General features: G+C 35.7%; 1 protein-coding gene across 1 annotated transcript in view; it reads right to left on the reverse strand.

Annotated features, from left to right (window-relative positions):
• Positions 1–318: 318 nt before the first annotated feature.
• IL7 (interleukin 7) overlaps positions 319–22,945 on the reverse strand; it is a 65,351-nt gene continuing 42,724 nt past the window's right edge. The window contains exons 3-6 of the mRNA XM_063080029.1: positions 5,809–5,889; positions 4,604–4,738; positions 2,541–2,594; positions 319–432 (exon numbers count right to left, since the gene is read on the reverse strand). Coding sequence (XP_062936099.1) covers positions 319–432; positions 2,541–2,594; positions 4,604–4,738; positions 5,809–5,889 — 384 coding nt within the window. The remainder of the gene's footprint in view (positions 433–2,540; positions 2,595–4,603; positions 4,739–5,808; positions 5,890–22,945) is intronic.

The raw sequence follows: 22,945 nt of genomic DNA on the forward strand, positions 1-22,945 counted from the left end.
TCCTGAAATATTTAAATCGGTTTAAAAAGTATTATTGCAACTGGTACCTGATGTAGACTGTCTTACAAATAGCACAGAATTAATACCAATTGATATACATTCGTATACATACAAAATAGTTTGTTGACTGTAGCAGTAAATTTCCATTGTTAATGTCCATTTTCTAGTACTACAATATGGATCAAATCCATTTTTACCAGGAGGCATACAGTAACTTATAGAGGCATTCTACTCCCCAAAATTGCAAAAATGATAGATTCTTGGAGAATGCAAATAAAGTTCATACGTTTCTATATTGCCACTTCATATTTTTCAGTGTTATTTAGCACCCCTCAATATTTTATTCCAACAAGTTTTTATCTTTTGTAGCAGTCTTCTTAAGAAACACCGGTCATTCTGTTTTTTCTGATCCTTTAAAAATTTATTTTCTTCCTAGAAAAATAGATTTTGAAAGTTTTAATTTCATATTTTAATAAAAATATACATTTAAAAATATTCAATTTTTCATTTCCATCATGTTGTTATACTGAAAATTTGATATAATAAAAAGGGGAACCTTGCATGACATTTTAAAATTATAATTTCTAATTATGATCATTGGCATGGAGGAAGTAGGACATGCAGGTGTGGTTTATGATTTAGCATTCACTGAACAACTACATCAGCTGGCTGCCATTTTCACACTGCAACAGTGGACATAATCTGTTTAAACTTTCATGAGAAAGGTGTTTGTAGATTAGTCAACAGAGTTTTTTAACATGGAAAAAATGTATTTTTAGTGGAAGGAACAATTAACACTGAAAATACTCATATTATTTTGGCAAAGATTAATAAGGATATACCTGATTGAGCTTGTGCCCTAGGGTCCATCCCAACAATCTGGCCCTCATCAGAGTATGGCAGAAGCCTGCCTCATAGCTAGTTTTTAGCACCTGACAAGAATCTTAAAAAGGGCTACCTGTACAACCTGTAGAAAGTGGATAAAGAGATACCTTACACAAAACTGACATATAAGGGAGTAGCTCTTCATAGATTCAGTTATATTCCTCTGAGCCCTGTGACCTGGGGGAGTGAGATTACAACAGGCTAGAGTAATTCCTCACTTAGGTAACAACCAGTTATTCGGTATTTTATAGGTCAGGTATTGTGCTCAGAGCTTTACACACCTTATTTCATTTTATCTGCTTAGTAACGGTGTAAACTTGATTTTACCTTATTTCACAGATGAGGAAACTGAGCCACAAAAAGGATAAATAAGCTGCCAAGGTGACGTGTCACATAACTAGAATGACTGAATCTTGAGCTCATCTGTCCTATTTTTAGTTTAGTCACAAATCTGAATCTCTTTTACTGATATATTGAGTAACACTAGCACATACCTTTTAAATACTACACTTCAAAAATTAAACAATGGATTTTGGACAAATATGAAGAAAAAATTTCCATATTCTTCTTAATGAGGGTCCCAGGACATTTTTTAAAAATACAAATTGAAGTTTACTTGACTAAGCAGATGTGAAACACATAGATTTGAAAATTTCATACTTTTCCTCAGAGATCAAAATGAGCACTTACTAAAATGACAGAAACAAAGAATCCTGGTTTTTACCTCTGAAATCCTGCAGACACTATCTATCGTCCTTTTCTAAACTTTCTCTCCAAATTATTTTAGTCAGAAGCCCTCAGTCTATTTATATTACTTGTAGCTTATTTACTGATTTCATTCATTTCAAATCTTCCACTTCAGCTGAAATTCCCAGGGTTTCCTGAGTACCGGGCCGTGTAGACTCACTTTGCTTCTCTAAGAGGAGTAAGGATTTGCTATGCCCCCATGTATGTACTGGTCAAATAACATTAAAATAATAATGGATATGTAAAAGAAAACACATCACTCTCATGACCCAGGTATGTTCATTTTTTCCATTTCTCACCCTAGTTAACACTTATATCATTTAAAAGTTTAATTCGATTCTGATTAAGTATTCTGAATTAAGTATTCTGCCTTTTTAATTCATAAATATTTCCATAGTGCTGTATAATTTTCTACGATAATGTCTAATAATATGTATAAATATAACATATAAATGCTAACATACTATCATATATTATGTATACTGTACCATGCATACTAATAGAATAGGTATACGATGGATCCTAACTGTTTAATTTTCATTTCTTTACAAACTAATGAGGATGGCTTTTTTCCTTCATGTGCTTGCTTTCTAGTTTATTGTCTCCTACATAAATTGTTTGTTCATTGTCTTTTGCCTATTACCTACTGATATTTTAGTGTTGTTGCTTTTTAAGAAATTAATCCTCTGACATTTGCCCTCACTTCTTCTATTTTAAAATAGTGTTTCTTAAAAAAAATGCAGTTTAAAGGGATCCAATTTTTAAGGGGTACCTCCCTTTTCCTTTTGTTAACATTATAATGAAAAATTGAAAAACTAACCATAGGAAAAGAAACAATTCAAAGAGAAACATTAAAGAATTAGGTTGAGTAAAAAGCTGATGAACTATTAAGAAAATTATACAATTACCAAATTCTTTGTTGGTTGGGCTTCACCTAGGGAAGGTGGTTTTCGTCCTTTATCCTTAAAAACAAAGTCACATTTACAATATTGAATTTTAAGCCTTTATTGCTCCTCTGATTGGTTGTAACTGCTAATTTTCATATTACTTTCAGTTCATCTAATCTATTTGAGAATCTACTTTAAATTCCTTATTGTTAGGACAACAGAATACTAATTTCATTTAGAAATAGAGGAAGAAGTAAGAAATGGCTAAGAAGAGAGGTTAATCTTCTGAGAACCGTCTGTCCATAATTTTGCAGGTATGCCCAGCACTAACACAGAAGGGTACAATAACTAGACATGATAAAACCTGAATTTAAATCAATATTAATATAAAGTTAACATTAAATTGTTAAATCCTGGCTATATATTTTATTAAGCTTCACTCATCAGAAGAAAAATGAAATAAAACAATAGTAAAAAGCTTGCGGCATGCCTGGCTCATGAAAATCCAATGTAGCTGACAGTCCTTAACATCTTGCCTTATTTCAGAAAAAGTAAACTGTATCAAGTTAATTAATGTTGTAATATAATAAAAGTAAACTGTATCAAGTTAGTTAATGTTGTAATATAATTCAGTTTCAAGATTTAAATTCTTTGTGTATTTCCTTTATAGTTATTTGATTTTTGAACATGGTATCCAATGCAAAGTTCAACATATCAGAGGTACAATTGTAAATATATAGCATACCTATGACTTTTACCCCCTCCTAGGCCAAGAGGTGATATCATTCATCTCTTCTGTACTCTTTCCAGTTGAGTCTAGATTTGCAGCTTAACCTCAGCATAGTATTTCCAGAAGTCATTACTAATGAATTGGATGTGCAAGCAATATGAAACCTATCTACCACCCCTGTGTTCGACAGTACTTTGAAATAACGGTAAGTAGGAATTAAAAGCTGGTAGACTAGAGTATGAAGTCTTTATGAATCTTGAGCTGGGCCTTGAAAGATGCATAGAAGAGGTTAGACCAGATTTACAGAAAAAAAGTAGAAATTCCCTCTAGGGGACAAACATAAGTAAGGACACAAAGTTGGAAATAAGGTTGGCAAATCCAGGATACCAAGAAGAGACTGGCTTTCATCAAGCAGATAAAGCAACAATTAATTAAGCTGTTCAAGTTATGTAATCTCTATTTTCATTATTGCCAATAGAGTGCAAAGATAATCTTAACATTTTATCTTCTATGGGAAACTACTGGCACTCAAAAAAAAGAAAACATAATTCTTTTTTATATCATAATTTAAAAAAAAAATTTAAAACCACAGGAAACCTTTTGACTTTGTGTAGCAGTTGGTAAAATTCCTGAAGATGTAAATAATAATAATAATAATAATAATAATAATAATAATAATAAAATAAAACATCACATTAAACATTGAAAACTTTTTAGTACTAAGCAATTACATGAATTATGCCATTTAATTTTTTCAACATCCCTACAATGTAGATACCATATTTTTCTTCATTTGTCAGATGAAGAATCTGAAAATCTCAAGATAATGTGTCAAGAGAACGTCTTCCAAATTTTGTTTTGTTGTTTGCTAGTAGAAATGTAGGGGAAAATTAGCCCTATATGTATCAAAGTTTTTAAAGTGAAAAAAAAATTGTTGGACATATATATGCCCTTTAGCATATTAAGATATTTGTTAAATACCTTTGATTTCCTGTTTTATCGTCTAGGAGTTCTTATAAATGTGTACATGTGTATTAAAACTATTAATAAGTTTTAGAGATAAAAATTTACCATTCCCCACCCTACTTATCACCCTAGCTTCCTTGGAAGTTATTATGGCAATAAAGTATTCATTTGCTTTTTACTTCCCAAATTATTAATTTGCCCTAGCGAAGAGATAAGGTATTTCCAAGTTGAGACTTTCCTCTGCTACAGTGGAGTAAATGTATCGCAACTTTAAGTAATAATAAGCACTTGGAAACCTATGACAATGGATACAATCATCAGAGAATGACAGTATTCTAGCCCAGGAGTAGTTTCTATTTTTGTTCAAATTAAACAGTCCTTAGCTTACCTTGTTGGTGCAGTTCAACAGTTTTAAGATGCCTTGTGATACTATTGATAAGTGGAGATTGAAATCCTCCTCACTGTTATTCGTTTTAAGAAATTGCTTCAACTTGCGAGCAGCACGAAATAGAAACATACCTTCCTATTACAGGAAAAAGTCAGAAGGGCTGTGATTCAAATAAAATATTAAGACATGATAAGCTTTCTTAAGGAGCCTAAAGCGAGAGCTGTATTGATAAGTAATGCCCCACCTCCACCCCAGCTTTCTATTCAGGTAAATCACATGACTGACAAGTAGCAGGACTGAAACTGTTTAGCACCTATGTGACAGCATGAAGTGCTTAGACCTTGGTTTAATGATTATCTGACTCTTAAAGACTCTTTTCTCTATTTTTATATGTGTGACCTAGCTTATGGGTGAAAGTATTGCAAGATTATTAATTTTTAAATAGGATAGCCAAAGGACAAGTCTTCTCGAAGCGACAATGACGAAAGGATGTATGGGGTTTTTAAAACCATTTTTGTACGTTTTGAAGCATGAATGAATTGCTGAAAATAAGAAAATAAAGGGCCACAGTCATCTAAAACATAAGTTTTTCAGATACTTAACGTAAGAATTTTTTTTAAAAAAAGAATTTATATTTATAACATGAGATGCCATGAAGTTAACTTAGCTATTGTGAGTTTTAAAAAGACTATCAAATAGCACACTAGTTTCTGTAGGAAGAAATGACACAAACTTTTGGAGGTTTGGTAAATTGTAATACTATATACCAATTAGTGAGAGTGGCTTAATGAAAGGCAAATATATATTTTGTAATTTCAAAATGTCTACAACTAAATTATGTTGAGAACTTATGTTTGTATGTGTGCAAGCAATCACTTTAACAAGTATTTTCCTAAATGAGAAATTTAGAAATAAGAGATATCTGCGCCTTTGAATTCAGCAGTTCTAGTATTTTCAAGGTGAAACATAGAATGGTAGACAGAAAAAAAATAAAAGCTGTTATGTAACAAAGCATAGGGCTATTTGCAAAATAAAAGTATTAAAAAAGACCATCTTATAATTTGAGCTCAATGGGAATTGTGTGGTTATAACCAAAAGGCTATGTTATTAATATAACTAATATAATTATCTAACAGTAACAAGAAATATGAGCTTCTGTAAAATCAAGCTCGAATAACAAATGAACCCCAAGTAATTATCATTACCTTATTGTCCTCACATGTATGTTTTTTAAAAAAATTAGATCCATTATTCAGGCAATTGGTATCAATATCTCTCATGCTGTCCTGTGGTAAATAATATAAAATAATGTGGTTAAAAATGAGGGCTTTTCTAACATGTAGTAATTATAACAATAACATATCTGCTATTTACATGTGCATTTTAAGGAAAATTACTTTTGCTTGGCTCAGCTGACTACGCATGAAGAATAGTTTTCTTTGGTTAAAGAATAAATAAGTATATATGCAAACCCTCACATATTTAGAGCATCTCCCAGACTCCATAATTTAATCCCAGAATCACTAAAAGAATCTGGCTCATTTAGGGAAATAAAAGCACCTACTTTAGAGGTTGTACTACATGGTAAAATTTTAAATCATAAAGTTGAGATGAATTTAAGAGGTTATTCAACCCAATTTTCTGCCACTGTCTACAAACAAGGAAGGGAACTTACATGAGAATGATGGGAGGGAAAACCTCTTGGCAATGAGAGTTAAGGTTGAAATTCATTCTACAGCATTTTTATCAATCCAATTTGTCTGGGATGGTTAAAGTAGAATTTTACTGAGAAACAGTAGGGTTGAATGTGTGTCTATTGTAAATGTAGGAGTGGAAGACAGAATGGTAATACTCATTTTTTATTTGTAGGGAATGTAGTGTAAGAGGGTGGGGATTACCTGAATCAAGGATTCAGTTGACATATTTGGAAGAACTTCCTAAGGACTTAGATACTCTTATGCACAGCGTCGGACTAGTTCTGTTCAGTAATCTAGCAATTCCATGCTATCAGAGCTTCTAAAAGGACTTCAAGCAATCTTAGCCTATATGATGTTACTGAAGAAACAGGGTTAAAAGTGGAGCAATGACAGGATTTGGTCATGGGCTTAATCTTCATTTGCCTCTCAAAAAAGTGTACATTAGTCTTATCACCTGTGAAAACTCTGGTTTTACCTGACTAATATGTATATACTACTTGTTTTACCCCCAAAAAGTAGTGTCTTAATACATAATCATTCATTTAACCATTCAGCACTTCCTAAGGACCAATGTGCAAGGTCCTCTGCCAAGCTCTTTGTGGAAACAAAGATAAGAAAACATGATCCCAAGTTCTTGTGCTGTTTGATATAAAGGGCAGACTGTGCATCCCTTAGACACATTTGCATCATTTCTTATCTGTGGAAAAGTATGCTTTTGGGAACAGAAGATTTGTTAGTGCCAACCATCCGAGTCATACTGTAAACACAAGTGCAAAAGATGCATTTTTATGACTATCTCCACATTGCCATTACACACATTCCTGAAAAGGTAGTGAAGAATTAATTGAGTAATTTTCCTATTGACTTCCACTTAATTCTAAGAAGGATAATAAATCATTCATAAATTTTTCTCTGCTAAAACATAAAGCATTTAATTTTTGCCACACCATCCTTCAAAAAAGAAGGTAGACAGACAAATGTGCAGCTAATCTGTATGATATTTTACAATTCACCAAAAATATATGAAAATATATTACAGAATTAGTGCCAATTTCTTGGAGCATTTTAACAAATTGCGTGACATATGAATATTTGGAAAAGCATATTGGTTAGGCCATTTCTCTGGGTAATTAATAAAACTCATTTTTGGTAGATCTACAGAAAGATAATGCTATGCCAGTTGATTTGTTTGCCACACATTTGGCACAGGACATAAAAGTGTTACTATGCCCTTAAAAGGATGACTCCTATAGAGGTCACAAGTATTATTAACTAGTTTACTTTAGTACATTTTATGAATACGTTTAACATAGGTCTACATGGATGCCAATTACAGTTGTTTCTGAAATTGTTTTCATTCACGCCTATCAGAAGAGTGGCTCAGAGTAAGAATATAGAATCATGGAGTTAGAAAGAACCTTAGATATCCATCTCTTGATTTAACGCAGAGTAGAATTCCCTGACCAAGGTCACAACAATAGTTTCTTATAGACATCTTGACATATGTGAAGATTTCTTCAAATTTATTATAAACATGAGAAAAGCCAAGAGAAAAGCCAAAGATCACAAGAGAAAAGCCAAGATCACATTGACTGTGAACTGCAATATTTTCCATTATAAAACATGATATTATATAAGTTGTTCCTAAAATACATAATGTCCCTTCATTTTGTAGAATTAGATCTTCTTTCATATTGGCATGGTTTTCTTCCATCTTGAAATTGTTTTCTATTACATTTTTAAGTTTCTTCTTTAGAAACACTAATTATATATAAAATGGATCTTCTATTTCACTTTTTAAAAATATATTTATCTTTTAAAAAATTATTTTCGTTGTGTGTAGTTTTCTTCACCATGTCTTTCATATGCTTATTCTAATGGGGCACTTATTTCTGGTTTTTATTTTATTCTTCATTTTTCTCCAAAATTTAAAGGCTTGCCTTTATTTATTTATTTATTTATTTTTTTGCTATCTCTTCTCTAATATTGTATTGTTTTAGCTCTTTTTCCTTTGGTTTCTTAGAAATTGTTAAGAAGAAAATTTTTGAGATTTTCTACTGCTATCATGGATAATTAATCTTTTGATCTAAATTCTTCATTTTCCTTTTGCTTATTTATGAATTTACATGTTATTCCTTCGTTCACTTATTTTGGTAGTATCAATGCATACTACTTTTCTTTTTGATTTTCTGGTTATTTTTGAAGGGATGCTAAGGTAAACAGTTGTTCAGCCAGTATTGAATGTTTCCACCCATCCCATAGAGGATGTATACATTATTTAGGGCTGCTCTAACAAATTACCAAAAATTTGGTAGCTCAAAACAACAGAAATTTATTCTCTCACATTTCTGGAGCCAGAAGTCCAAAATCAAGGTGTCATCTGGAGGATATGGGAAAAAAATGTGTTCTTTGCCTCTTCTATCTTCTGGTGGCTGACAGCATTCTTTGGTGTTCCGTGGCTTGTGGACACATTGCTGTAGTCTCTGCCTCCATCTTCTCATCCCCTTCTTTGTGTGTGTGTGTCAAATCTTCCCCTACCTGTCTCTTAGAAGGACACTTATGATGGCATTTGTGACCTACCCGGATAATCTAGGATCATCTCACCATGCAAAATCTTTAATTTAATCACATCTGTAAAGATTCCTTTTCCTTATAAATTTCCAAGGATTAGATTTTAATATCTTTGGGTGACCATTATTTAATCTACTACAGAGAACTATGTTTCTTTCCCATTGATGTTGAGTTTGACCAAAAGACTTGCTTTAGGTAGTGGATGTTAGCAGATTGGACTACAGCAGAGGCTTAAAATGTACTTGTACAACTGAGTTTGGCCTCTTGTACTCTTGTCTTTCAACATAAGGAGAACAAGCATATGGTAGCAGCTTGTGTTCATTGCTTATTACTGCATTATCAATTACCACAAAAGGTAGCTTAAAACAATAAACATTTCTTATCATGCAGTTTTTGTGGGTCAGGAATCTGGGAGGAGTTAACTTGGTACTTCTGCCTCTTCATCTTCCTTGAGGTTGTAGTCCAGACACTGACCATGTCAGCAGTCACTGAGGCTTGACTAGGACTAGAAGCTCTACTCCTAAGATGCTCCATTCATGTAGCTCTTGGCAAAAGGCCTCAATTTCTCATCATGTGAACTTCTCCACAGGCTCACTTAAATGTCCTTACAAGATGGCAGGTGGCCTACCCCACACATGCAATTCAAGAGAAAGAAAGAAGGAGCCACATGCCTTTTATGACCTAGTTGTTGAAGTCACACTGCTCCACCTTATTCTACTGGTTTGAAATTAGTCACTAATTCCAGTTCACACTCAAGGGGAATTAAACTTTACTTCTTGAAAGGGGGAGTGCCAAAAATTTGTGGGCACATGTTAGTACTATTACACAGCTGCTCCTCTGTATTTTAACCCAGAATGAAACATATGGAGGCAAAATCAAGCCCAGCCAACCTACATACTTGTGAATGTAAGATAAATGCATTGTTGCAAGTCTTTGTGATTGTTTGCTATGTAGTAAGAGCTGACTGATAGAGAAGTATTGATTTTTGGATCAATTAACTGTTCAAAAATAAGTGGGGAAGGGGCAAAGGTAATAAACTGGGGCAGCTGTTCTTTCTTACCTAATTGCTATATTCTCTGTCATAGTTTTTATTTTCAGGAGAGAAAGTCAGTGTGGACCACCGTGAACCTTCTCTAAGTGAAATAATATCTATTTATTGTTCATAGCTGATTCTGGTCAGTAGTTACTTAGCTGCTTTCTTTCTCCCCTCCTTCTTTTTCATTTCATAGGACTGGTTCTAAGAATTAGAAAGTTTTGACATCAAAAAGAAAGATTCAGTCTCATGTCTCTTGCTGTATTTTGAAAATGAACTTGGTCCTTACAGAGATATTCATCATTTGTGATCATTACTATCACAACCTACCCATGGCCCAAACTTTGTGCCATATGAAGACACATTAGGGGGATCTTTTAGAATGTGCTGCTTATTTTTATTTTATTTTATTATTATTAATTTTTTTTTTTTGCAGGGGCAGGGGCTTGTCAGTACAGGGAACTGAATCCTTGACCTTGTTGTTATAACACTGGGCCCTAACCAACTGAGCTAACCGACCGTCCCTGCTGCTTATTTTTAGAGAAATCTGTACTCTATGAAATTTGAAAAGATACATATTGCTCGTGGAATTTTGAAAAGATACACAATTGCTCAGTTGGTACAAATTTTGCCATTTGTCAAGTAGCTCAGCAAATTATAGTATGAATTGGTAGTTGATTCCTGCTTTAAATGAAAAGTCACTTATTCTTCAATCAAATATTTCTTGAGCATCTACAATTTAATAGTGGGGATACAACTGTAATCAAAATCATGTATGGTTTCTTCCCTCAACAAGTTTACTGTTTGATGGCAAAGACAGACATTAATCTAATAACCACAATCAATTCCCAACTTGATAATTGTTATGAATGATATATACTACAATGAAAGCCTGTACAATAAGATTTTACTTAAGGATCTCAGTGCAGACTTCTCTGAAAGGGGGCACGTCAACCGAGATCTGAAGCATAAGTAGCCCAGATAAAGAAGGGACAGAGGATAATTCAAGATATAGAAATAGCATGCATGGATGCCTTAAAGTGAGTGGGAACATGGCTGGTATGTATGAAAGGAAGACAGAGAGGGAAAGCAGGCATATGGCTAGAGAGCAAGACAAAGCACTGGTTCCACATAAAGCCAAAGAGGCTGAAAGACCAAATTATGCATAGCCTTAAGGACATGTTAAGGAGCACTGTCTCAATCCTAAAAGCAATAATTGAATATTGAATATATTTTCATTTACAAACAGGGGAATGGTATTCTCATATTTACCTTTTTTAGATGTCATATTGATAGCATCATGCTGGATGGTTTGGAAAGGTTAAGAAAGTATGCATGAATCTTTATAAGCCTACTACACGGTTAGTGCTTGAGATAATGGTTTATTAAATTTGGTGGTTGAAGAGAATCTAGATATAGGTGACCAGATTTGAGAAATACTGAGGAAGCAAATTTAACATGATTTGAAAATGAAAATTAAGATTGACATATCAAGGATGATTTCTGGGTTTTCTGGTGTGTGGAATTGAATACATTGTTGCCATTTATTGAGATAGGGAATATTAGAAGAAGTGGAGTGGATAAATTAAGGGCTTGGTTTAAAACAGATGATGTTTGTGCTGACTTTCAAAATCCAAGAGCAGATGTCAAATATATACATACATAGTGAAGCCAGAGAGTTACAAGGAAAACCAAGGAAATAGATTGTTTTGAGGAGGTGGTGGTCCATAGCATAAATGACAACTAAAAGGTCAAGTAAGTTGAGTGAAAAACAAAAGAAAATCTTCATAAAGAAAAACAAAACTAAAGTAGGAAAACAAGCTTATAATAGAATTGTAATGTTAATGATGTAATATGAAATATTAAGCAGATATCATGATAGTTGTTTTGAAGTAAAATTTATTAATAAGAGAATATACATATATAATAAAACATTAAGAAACTGTGGGAGTGAAATAGCAAAAATGGTGGAACAGACAATCCCCATCATAAATCTCTACCACAACTGATAGACTTACAGCTATTAAAATGCAAAAAATGCCATCCTGAGATCACTAGAACTCAGTGGAAGAAGAGGAGAGACCCATGGAGTCTGTGAAGGCATGGAAATTAAACAACAGGTTCCTGAATGACCTGTGGGTCCAAGAAGAAATTAAACAGGAAATCAAAAATTTCTTGATACGAATGAAAATAAAGACAAATCATACCCAAACCTGTGGAATACTACAAAGGCAGTACTAAAAGGGAAGTTTATTGCAATAAGTGCTTACATCAAAAGAACAGAAAGATTTCAAATAAACAACCAATGCAACACCTCAAAGAACTGGAAAAACAAGAACAACCTAATCCCAAAATTAGTAGACAGAAAGAAAGAATTAAGATCAGAGTAGAGCCAAATGAAATGGAGACCCAAAAAATGATACAAAAGATAAATGAAGCAAAAAAAATTTTTTTTGAGAAAATAAACTAGACAAGCCATTAGCTGGGCTAACTATATAAAGAATGGAGAAGACCCAAATAACAAAAACCAGAAATGAAAATGGAGACATAACAACCAATACCACAGAAATACAAATAATCATTAGAAACTAATATTAACAACTTTGCTCCAGAAAATTTGAAAACTTTGATCAAATGGATAAACTTTTGGACACATACAGACTACCAAGATTGAACCAAGAAGAAATAGAAAACAGAGTTCCAGTCAAGATTGCAGAATAGATGGTCCCCAGCATCACTCTCTCCAACAAATCAACCAATTTACAACTATAAAAATGTAACCTCAGCCAAGCTGGGGCCACTGGAGATCAGGGGAAGAGGAGGAGAGACTTACAGAGTTCATGAAGGCAGGAGAAACCCCGATGTGAGAAAGGAAAAACCACTTGGAGCATTTCAGGGCATGGCCGCTTTAAGGCTGGAACTGTGAGCGCATGGAACAGTAGCCAGCAGAAGCCATAGCTGTGCTCTTCAGATGGAGTTACTTGGAGGTGGCAGGGGAGAAGAGGGCCTTGGTGGGCCCCAGGAGAGCAAGACCACTAATAGGGTTCCTGTGGACCTATGCAGGAGCAAGGAGCCAGAACAGCTGAAAAAGGGGAGCCATTCAGAGGCTGGTGAGTCATCACAAGGGACCATCCCATGGAAGTGTTTGGAGCACAAACAATGGGGGAGACAGGCCCACCAGGAGAACACTGGGACACAGAAACAACAGCCAATCTACCCCCAACTGGCACAGGATGACTTAGAGGAGACTGGTCGGGAATGCAGAATTGCATGGGGTGCAGTTTGATGAAAAAACTCAGGCCCAGATCAGAGTTTCTAAACAACCCAGGTGCAGCGGGTCTCTGGAAAGCCAGAAGTACCTATAAGGTCAACCATTAAACCCTGAGCTGCACAAAAAGCCTTCCCTAGGGAAACGGAAGCAAAGCAACAATTTAGCTCAAGCACACAGCTCAAGTACTGATTCCTACAGGAAGTTCCCCAATTTTAGAAGAAAGCAAAGGACAAAAAATTAGTTCCTGCCCAGGCACACCACCAGCACCTTGGGGCCCACCAGGGGACATGAGGCGTAGAGCTGGGGACCAGAACCCCACCCACAACCACTCACACTGCTAGTGCCTCGGGGTCTGCCCAGGAACCCATGGCTTGGAGCCAGGGACCGGACCCCACTCCCACATCCAAGCATACCACCAGTGCCTCAGGGCCCAAATGGGGGCCTGGGGCATGGATCTGGGGACCAGATGCCCCTGCCCACAACCAGGTACACTGCCAGTGCCTTGCGGCCCCATGTGGTGGCCTGGTGCATGTATCCATGGACTGTACACCCCCACCCACAGCCAGGCACACTGCCAGTGCCATGGGGCCCACCCAGGGGCTTGGGGCATGGACCTGGGGACCAGACACTCCTGCCCACCACCGAGCACACTGCATCAGTATTTTGTGGCCCCATCCAGGGGCCTGGGACATGGATCTGGGGACCAGACCCCCCTTCCACAACCAGGTACACTGCCAGCACCAAGGAGCATGCCAAAAACATCACCTCCATGTGGGTGGCTCACCAGAATCACCATAATAACCAGGCCTGCTGTGATAGAGGCTAGACACCACAACCACCACACAGATGGTTCGCCAGCCACTGGAGTGTGTTGACAGAAGGAGAGTCATCAGCAGAGATGAAGAAAAGAAGAGGATGGCTCTCTCCACAAAGCCCATTTCAGAGTGACAGAAGAAGTATTTGCTGTATGATAATATTGGGGGACCTGATCACACATCTTAGCATTGGACAGATCATCTAGGCAACAAATCAACAGAGTAACCATTATTCTTTCAGAAGGAGAGAAGAAATCTAGGGTAATTAATGCAGGGAAGGGGGAAAAAGAGAGGGATGAGCGAGATTAGACAAGGGGCATAAAGAATAATTACAATTTGTAACAATATATATGCTAGTAATATTGATTTGGTCAACATATCTCAATGTTGAACCCCCCAAATATGTATAATCAATTTTGATTCAATAAAAATTTTTAAAAAAGGAATAGAAAACATGAACAGACCAATAACAAGCAATGAGACTGAAAAATAATCAGCAGTCTCCCAACAAAGAAAAGCTCAGGACCAGATGGTTTTACTGTTGAATTCTACAAGACCATTAAAAAGGAATTAATACCAATTGTCTTCAAACTGTTCCAAAAAAATTGAAACAGAGGCCCCTCTCCCAAATTTAATCTACGAGGCTAGCATCACTCTGATACCAAAACCACACAAAGATACAATAAAACAAGAATACTAGCAATCAAAGTACTATAACATGTCAAAAAAATTATACACCATGATCAAGTGGGATTCATCCTAAGGATGCAATGGTGGTTCAAGATGTGCAAGTCAATAAATGTGATACACAACATCAGCAAAATCAAGGACAAAACTATGCAATTATCTCAATAGATGCAGAAAAAGCATCTGACGAAATTCAACATCCCTTCATGATAAAGAATCTCAGCAAATTAAGTTATAGAAGAAAAGTATCTCAACACAATAAAAGCCATATATGACAAACCCACTGCCAATATCATCCCGAATGGGGAAAAGTTGAAAGCATTTTCCCCTAAGAACAGCAAGAAGACAAGGGTGCCCACTCTCACCACTCCTATTTAACATAGTATTGGAAGTACTATCTAGAGCAATCAGGCAAGAGAAAGAAATAAAGGACATCCATACTGGAGAAGACAAAGTCAAACTGTCCCTGTTTTCAGATGACATGATTCTATATGTAGAAAAACCTAAGGACTCTACCAAAAAACTCTTACAGCTGATAAATTATTTCTGTAAAGTTGTGGGATACAAAATCAACACACAAAATTTGGTAGCTTTTTATTCTCCAATATTGAACTAGCAGAAAAAGAAATGAAGAAAGCAAGCCCATTTACAATACCTACTAAAAAAACAAAAACAAAAAACCTGGGAATCAATTTAACCAAGGAGGTAAAAGATTTCTAAAATGAGAACTACAAATCATTGCTGAAAGAAACTAAAGAGGACACAAATTCATGGAGAGATATTCCATGTTCTTGGCTTGGAAGAATTAACACTGTGAAAATGTCCATATTACCCAAAGCAGTCTACAGATTCTATGCAATCTCCATCAAGATACTAATGGCATTCTTCACAGAAATAGAACAAGCAGTCCTAACATTCATATGGAACAATAAAAGACTCTGAATAGCCAAAGTAATCCTGAGTAAAAGTAAATAAAGCCAGAAGCTTTACGCCACCTGGCTTTAAATTATACTATGAAGTCATCAAAACACCATGGTACTGGCATAAAAACAGACACTTAGACAAATGGAACAGAATAGAGAACCCGGAAATCAACCCTTATACGTACAGCCATCTGATATTTGACAGGGGGAACAGGAGCATACATTGGGGAAATGATGGCTTCTTTAATAAGTGATGCTGGGAAAACTAGACATACTTATGTAGAAGAATGAAACTAGACCTGTGCCTCTCACCATAAACCAAAATCAACTCAAAATGGATTAAGGACTTATATATATATATATATATATATATATATATATATATATATATATATATATATATATATATATATAAGACCTGAAACTACTGAAAGAAAACGTCCAGGAAACACTTCAGGAAGTAAGACTGTGCAAAGACTTATGAACATGACCCCAAAAACACAGGCAATAAAAGGAAAAATAAATAAATGGAATTATACTAAACTAAAAAGCTTCTGCACAGCACAAGTAACGATTAAGAGAGAAAAAACCTACAGAATGGGAGAATATATTCACAAACTATGCATGTGACAGGGGATTAATATCCAGAATACACAACAACTCAAACAACTTTACAGTAAAAAAACAAGTAACCCACCTAAAAAATGGTCAAAGGAGCTGAATAGGCATTTCACAAAGGAAGATGAACAAATGACCAACAGACAGATAAAAAAATGCTCAACATCACTCAGCATAGGCAAATGCAAATCAAAACCACATTGAGATATCATCTCATGCTAGTTAGAGTGTCCAGTATCAAAAAGACAGAGAATAATAAATGCTGGTGAGGATGTGGAGAAAGGGGAACTACCCTACACTGTTAGCGGGACTGTAAATTAGTGTAACTATTGTGAAAAACAGTATGCGGTTTCCTCAAACAAGTGTAGACAGAACTGCCATATGATCTAGCAATCCCACTGCTTCGTGCATATCCACAGGAATAGAAATTATAATGTCGAAGGGATATCTGCACTCTAATGTTTACTGCAGCTCTGTGTACAATAGTTAAGAGTTGGAACCAACCTAAATGTCCAGCAATGGATGACCGGATAAGGAAAATGTGACATATATGCAAAGGAAATACTACTCTGACATAAAGAGGAATGAAATCCTACCATTCACAGCAACTTGGATGACCTTAGAGAAAATTTTGTTAAATGAAATAAGCCAGGTACAGAAAGAGAAATACTGCACGTCCTCACTTACAAGTGGGAGCTGGAAAAAAAAAAAAAAAGGAAAGAAAGAAAGAAACAGACAAGCAAACAACAATCACAGTAATTATCTGAATTCTCAATATGAGGAAACAGAAGTGAGGACATCAGAGGTTGGAAAGGGGAAGGGGATGGGGATTAGAAGAAATTGATAAAAGGCCACAAATAATGTTTATATAGTGTAATGATAAAATAAAAGATGGTTACAATACAAAAAAATATTAAACCAATAGTACCACTCGTGTGACAACCCACTGAATCTTTAATCATTTACTCCATGAATGGGTTAATCCACTCATGGAGCATGGTCCTCATGATCCAATCACCTCTTAAAGGCCTTACCTTTCAGACACTGTAGTCGGATTTCCCACTTTCTTAATACTGTTACAATGGGGACTAAGCTTCAATGAGTTTCGGGGGACATTCAATCCACAGCAAGCTCTACCTCGTCCTCACAGTGAATGTCAGAGAAAAAAATCCCCTTGTGTTTATGGCAGGAGGAGGGGAAAAGAAACTATAATGAAGCCAGAGTGTTCTGTTCTCCTTAACAGTGCCTACCTTAAGAAAACTGTTTTACTAGAACCCAACCTTCTAGGGTTTTATCAGAACCTGACCTGCCTAGGGGAAGGAAAATTCCCAACTCCACGTCCCTCTAGGCTTTCAGGTGTTAGAAGGCCATCCTGTACCACCTAAGGGAGAGAAAAAACAATGAAGCATTGGTGAAGTTCACAGTCCAGGGGCACAGGCTTACCAAAAGATTAAGACGTAATCACAGGGCAATAGAACACTTCCCTCCCTGACAATGCCTTACCATGACATCACTAAAAACCTGCTTACTACATTACTTTTTACTCAGAACATCATGGTCACCTATCAAGAAAAAATTATAAGGCCTCATAAGAGGCAAAAAACACAATTTGAAGAGACATAGCAAGCATCAGAACCCGATATGGCAGGAATGTTGGAATTAACAGACCAGGAATTTTTAAATCAATGATTAATATGCTATGAACTTTAATGGAAAAAGTAGAAAACATGTAAAGACAATAAGCAGAGATAAAAATTCTAAGAAAGTATAAAAAAGAAATGCTAGAGATCAAAAGCACTGTAGCTGAAATGAAGTATGTGTTATTAGTGGAGTTCATATGGCTGAGAAGAGAAACTCTGAGTTTGAGGATATGAAAATAGAAACTTCCAAAACTTAAAAGCAAAGATAAAAAAGACTAAAAACAAAAGAAAGGGATATCCAAGAACTGTGAACAACTACAAAAGGTGTAACACCCCTGTAATGGAAATATCAGAAAGAGAAGAAACAGAGAATGAAAAATCAAAAGATAAATAAAAATCCTGAAAGAAGGCAAAGGGGGAAAAATAACTTACTTAACAGAGGATGCCAAGAGTTGGAACCAGCCCAGATGTCCATCATCAGATGAGTGGATACGGAAAATGTGGTACATCTACACAATGGAATACTACTCAGCTATAAAAACGAATGAAATACTGCCATTTGCAACAACATGGATGGACCTCGAGAGAATTATATTAAGTGAAACAAGTCAGGCACAGAAAGAGAAATACCACATGTTCTCACTTATTGGTGGGAGCTAAAAATTAATATATAAATTCACACACACACACACACACACACACACACACACACACACACACACACACACACACACAAAACCGGGGAGGGGGGGAGAAGATATAACAACCACAATTACTTGAAGTTGATATGACAAGCAAACAGAAAGGACATTGTTGGGGGGGGGGGGGAGGGAGAAGGGAGGGAGGTTTTGGTGATGGGGAGCAATAATCAGCCACAATGTATATCGACAAAATAAAATAAATAAATAAATAAATAAAAATAAAAATAAAAAATAACAGAGGAGCAAAAATAAGAATTAGATCTGATTTATCTTCTTTTCCTCAGAAATCATGCAAGTAAGAAGATAGTGGAGTAAAATATTTAAAGTGCTGAGAGAAAAAAAGCACCACCTAGAATTCTTTACCCTGTAATATTATCCTTCAAAAGTGAAAGAGAAATAAAGTTTTCTCACACAATCAAAACATTGTCTTGTAGGAAACATTAAAAGAAGTTCTTGTGTATATATGTTTATGTATAAATAACACGAATTACAGCAATGATAGAAGAAACAGGAAGGAGGAATTAGTTACATTTTGTTATTATAAAGTATATGTACTACCTATGAAGAGGTATACTGTTATTTGGAAGTAGATTTGAAATAGCTATAAATGTATATTACAAATTCTAGAGCAATAACTTCAAAAAGTAAAAAATAAAGGAGGGAGGGGTAATTGATATTCAACAAAAGGAGAGAAAATTAAACAAAGATCAAATTCAATAAGTAGAAAACAGTAAAATATAAAGAAGATATTAATCCAACTATATCAGTAATAACTATGAACATCAATGGCCTAAATAAACCAATTAAAAGACAGAGATTGTCAGAATGGGCCCCAAAATAAGGCCCAACTGTATGTAGTGTACAAGAAATCCACTTTAAATTAAAGACTTGTTGATTAAAGATAAAGAGATGGAAAAGATATACCCCATGCTAACACCAATCCAAAGAAAGCAGGAGAAATATTAACTTTAGATGGAGTAGACTTCAGAACAAGAAAAGTTATTAGGCATAAAAAGGGGCATTAAATAATGATAAAGGGGTCAATATTCTAAGTCATAACAATCTTTAATGTATATGTGCCTAACAACAGGGTGTCAAAATCTGTGAGGCAAAAACTGAGAGAACTACAAGGAGAAACAGATGAATCCTCTATTATAGTTGGAAACCTTGACATGACTTTATCAGAAATGGACAGATTTATCAGGCAGAAAATCTGTAAGGAGACAGTTAGACTCTACAGCACCATCAGCCAACTGGATACAACTGACATCTATAGATTCATCATCAACAGCAGAATACGTATTTTCCTCAAGCTCACATGGCACATTCACCAAGACAGACCACATTCTAGGCCATAAAACACAATTTAACAAATTTAAAAGTGTAAGAGCCCACCATAGCAAATAGTCATAGACAATTAGACTTAGAAGGGCCATTTTGTAGAATACAGGTTTAAGCAGAATGCTAGCCATAAAGATGTGTTTTTGTAACCTTGGCTCACAGCATACCTTGTGGGAAAATGCTGCAGGACTTAGTGATCAGGAAGAGCAAGATAATATGAGCTAATCATTAGCTGAAGAACTAACCTTTCTTCCCTTAGAATTGCAAGATGGCATCCAGCTTGTGGCAGGTAGGCAACACCTGCATTCTAAGGATAAATGAAAGAATCACAGATCTGGCCCTGAGACAAAGAAAGCCCAGAACCTGCAAGATTTCATGTAGCAGATTTCTGATGGGATAACCTCCCCCCTTGTTTCCCACACTTTTCCCTTTAAAAACCCTTGCAGAGGCTCTTGAGCATCTGAGACAGTTTGTAGTCTGTCTCCGAGGTCTGATAATAAAGCATCCATACCTCACATCACTGGACTCTTAAAGTCATTTATTATGCGGAAAGATAGCAGCCAAACTTGGTTGCCAGTTACAGCTTGTCAAGGCATCCAGGAGAGGCATGGACCCCAGGTGGCCTAAGCTTTCCCCATATTCCAATGGCTAGAGCAATTGACCACAGAAGTGCATCAAGGCTAACCTAGCCACATCTCTGTGGGACTGTCTTGTGTCATCTGGGGTGCCCGTCACTCTTGGCAAGCAGGCCCTGCAGTGGAGATTCCAGGACTTTCCCAAGCGGCCACTAAGACCTTTTGTCCTGGGGATTCTCCCTGGTTCTCAGCCACAGTATAGGCTTCCAGTTTTGCTTTTTTGGTTAAAGAAGCTTTAGGGAGGGAGTGATGAGTCCCAAGGTCAGGTAAGTCCACAACTGAGGTGTACGCCGGGAAGTCCTCTGTTTGTGCCATCTGATTGTGGAAGGCCTCTGATTGTGGCCATGGGTGTGAGATAAAACTTGCAGGGATCTCTGAAAGTCTGTCTGGGAACGTTCCATCTGAGTACTCTGTTGGAAGTCTTCTGTCCATGCTGTCTGTTAGAAAAAGGTACCTCTGGTACAGGGTAGGACTTCTGTGAAACTGTAACTGACCTTTTGTTTGGCAAGCACTTCAATTAGGGTGTGTGAATGAGCTCTCTGTGCATCTGTTGTCTGTCCTGTGTTGTACACTTTGCCTGCTGTTGTGCTACTATCTGGGAGGAATTTAGAGCCCTCCCATGTATGTTTGTAACTTTGAGAACTCTTGGATGGTCTTTGGCCCCCATTAAAACTCACCAAGCCCACTGTGAGTTTGTGTTTGGGTGGGTTAACTGTCCTTGGGAACTGTGTCACACTTCTTGGGAAGATTTTGCTATCTTAGTGCTTTTGTGATGAAAGATTCAGAAACTGAGCAGTCAGTGCTATGGTAGAAATCTGTTAGAACAAGGTTTTTTTTTTTTTTTTTTTTTCTTCAATTGCAATGCTGCCTGGCCAATGCATGTGTTAGATTCTGAAGTTTTGTGTTTGTTAAAATGGGTAATGAGACCTTCATTACCCTCCTGGATGCAACCTACAGAATTGGTCTGAGTTTTTCTTGGCAAGCTTGAGAAATAGAGACTATGATCCAGAAGGTTACAATTAATTGGCTAAGTTGCTGGACAAAATTTGTCTGTGTGCACAGTTCAGCAAAACTGAAACTATCTCAAAGCTTAAAAGTCCTTCACATAAGGGAAAAAAATGTTAAAAGCCTCTTCTTTTACAGAAAATTGTTTGGCAAAGAAAGGATGAAGTGGAATTACAAATATTGTTTATAGGACATTCTGAGCCATTAAGTTCTTTCATCTTTCTATTTTTTTCTCTTCCTACTTTGCTGTATCTCACAAGTGTTGAGACGAAAGCTCAATGTTTATAGCATTTCAGCTGAGGTAAGGAAGAAGAGAAACTTGAAAATCCAAGGCCACTTAGAGATTCTGTTTTAAAGAATTTAACCCTGAACTCATTTGAAATGGAAACTGAAGGAGCGGGGGGAGGTTTAAATCAGACTTCTGTGAAATTACTTTACCTCGGGTTTGGTTCATAGCCTTTATATTACCTGAAAATAAAGTTTATCCATATGAATAGGCACCAGTATGTCTGAAGTATAATTTGGACTCAACTGTCTTTTATTAATTGGTGAGTTTATATTACTATCTCATGACTGAAATAAAAGCTATAAAAATGTATACGTGTATCAGTGTGTCTACCCATATGTACATGTATTATGCTATTTGTTGCGTCTACATAGTAAACTCTGGCATAATCATCCAGAAATGCCTTTTTAGTTCACATGACTTCAAAGCTCTTTAATAAATAAGCTGGTTTTAAATTGACTGATAAAATAAAAATAGAAATGTTTTCAGAATTGTCACATACATTTTTGACTGGGTTTATAGGTTTGGCAGAATTATATTTGTCTCTACAGAGTAATTTTAAGGTTAAAATTATAAACACAACCTACAACAGAATGATCTTTGTGTAATTCTTTGATGAAAAAAACTAATTAATATTGTTGGTTTAACAAAAACAACTGTATCTTCTGAGTTATTGACAGAGAACCCACATATTTAAAGCTAAAGTTCTTACTTAGGTGAACACTTGATATTCATGGGTTATAAAATGTTTAACATGAGATTAACTTAAAAGGATGACTGGCTTTGTCTAATATCTTGGTTTTCAAAAGTAATCTAGGTGCAATTGTTAAAAAATAAATAAACTGGGTAAATTAAAAGATGAGTATTCAATAAATATCTAGATAATTTCCTAATACAATACTAAGACATTAATTACTAAATATGAGTTTAAGACTATATGCCTTTGACTTATTTCAAAGAAACAAAAGAAATTTAGGTTTGTTAATGAATATATTCTAGTCCACACTGAAACCTATGTTTTTAAAAATTATCAAATATGTATTCATGGAATGCTTTGGTACATAATAGAAATTGCTTTCTTCCTAGGGTTTCACTAAAATTAAGGTTATTAAGAACTAA

This window comes from Cynocephalus volans, chromosome 15, assembly GCF_027409185.1.
Source record: "Cynocephalus volans isolate mCynVol1 chromosome 15, mCynVol1.pri, whole genome shotgun sequence".
In the NCBI taxonomy this organism is placed as follows: domain Eukaryota; kingdom Metazoa; phylum Chordata; class Mammalia; order Dermoptera; family Cynocephalidae; genus Cynocephalus; species Cynocephalus volans.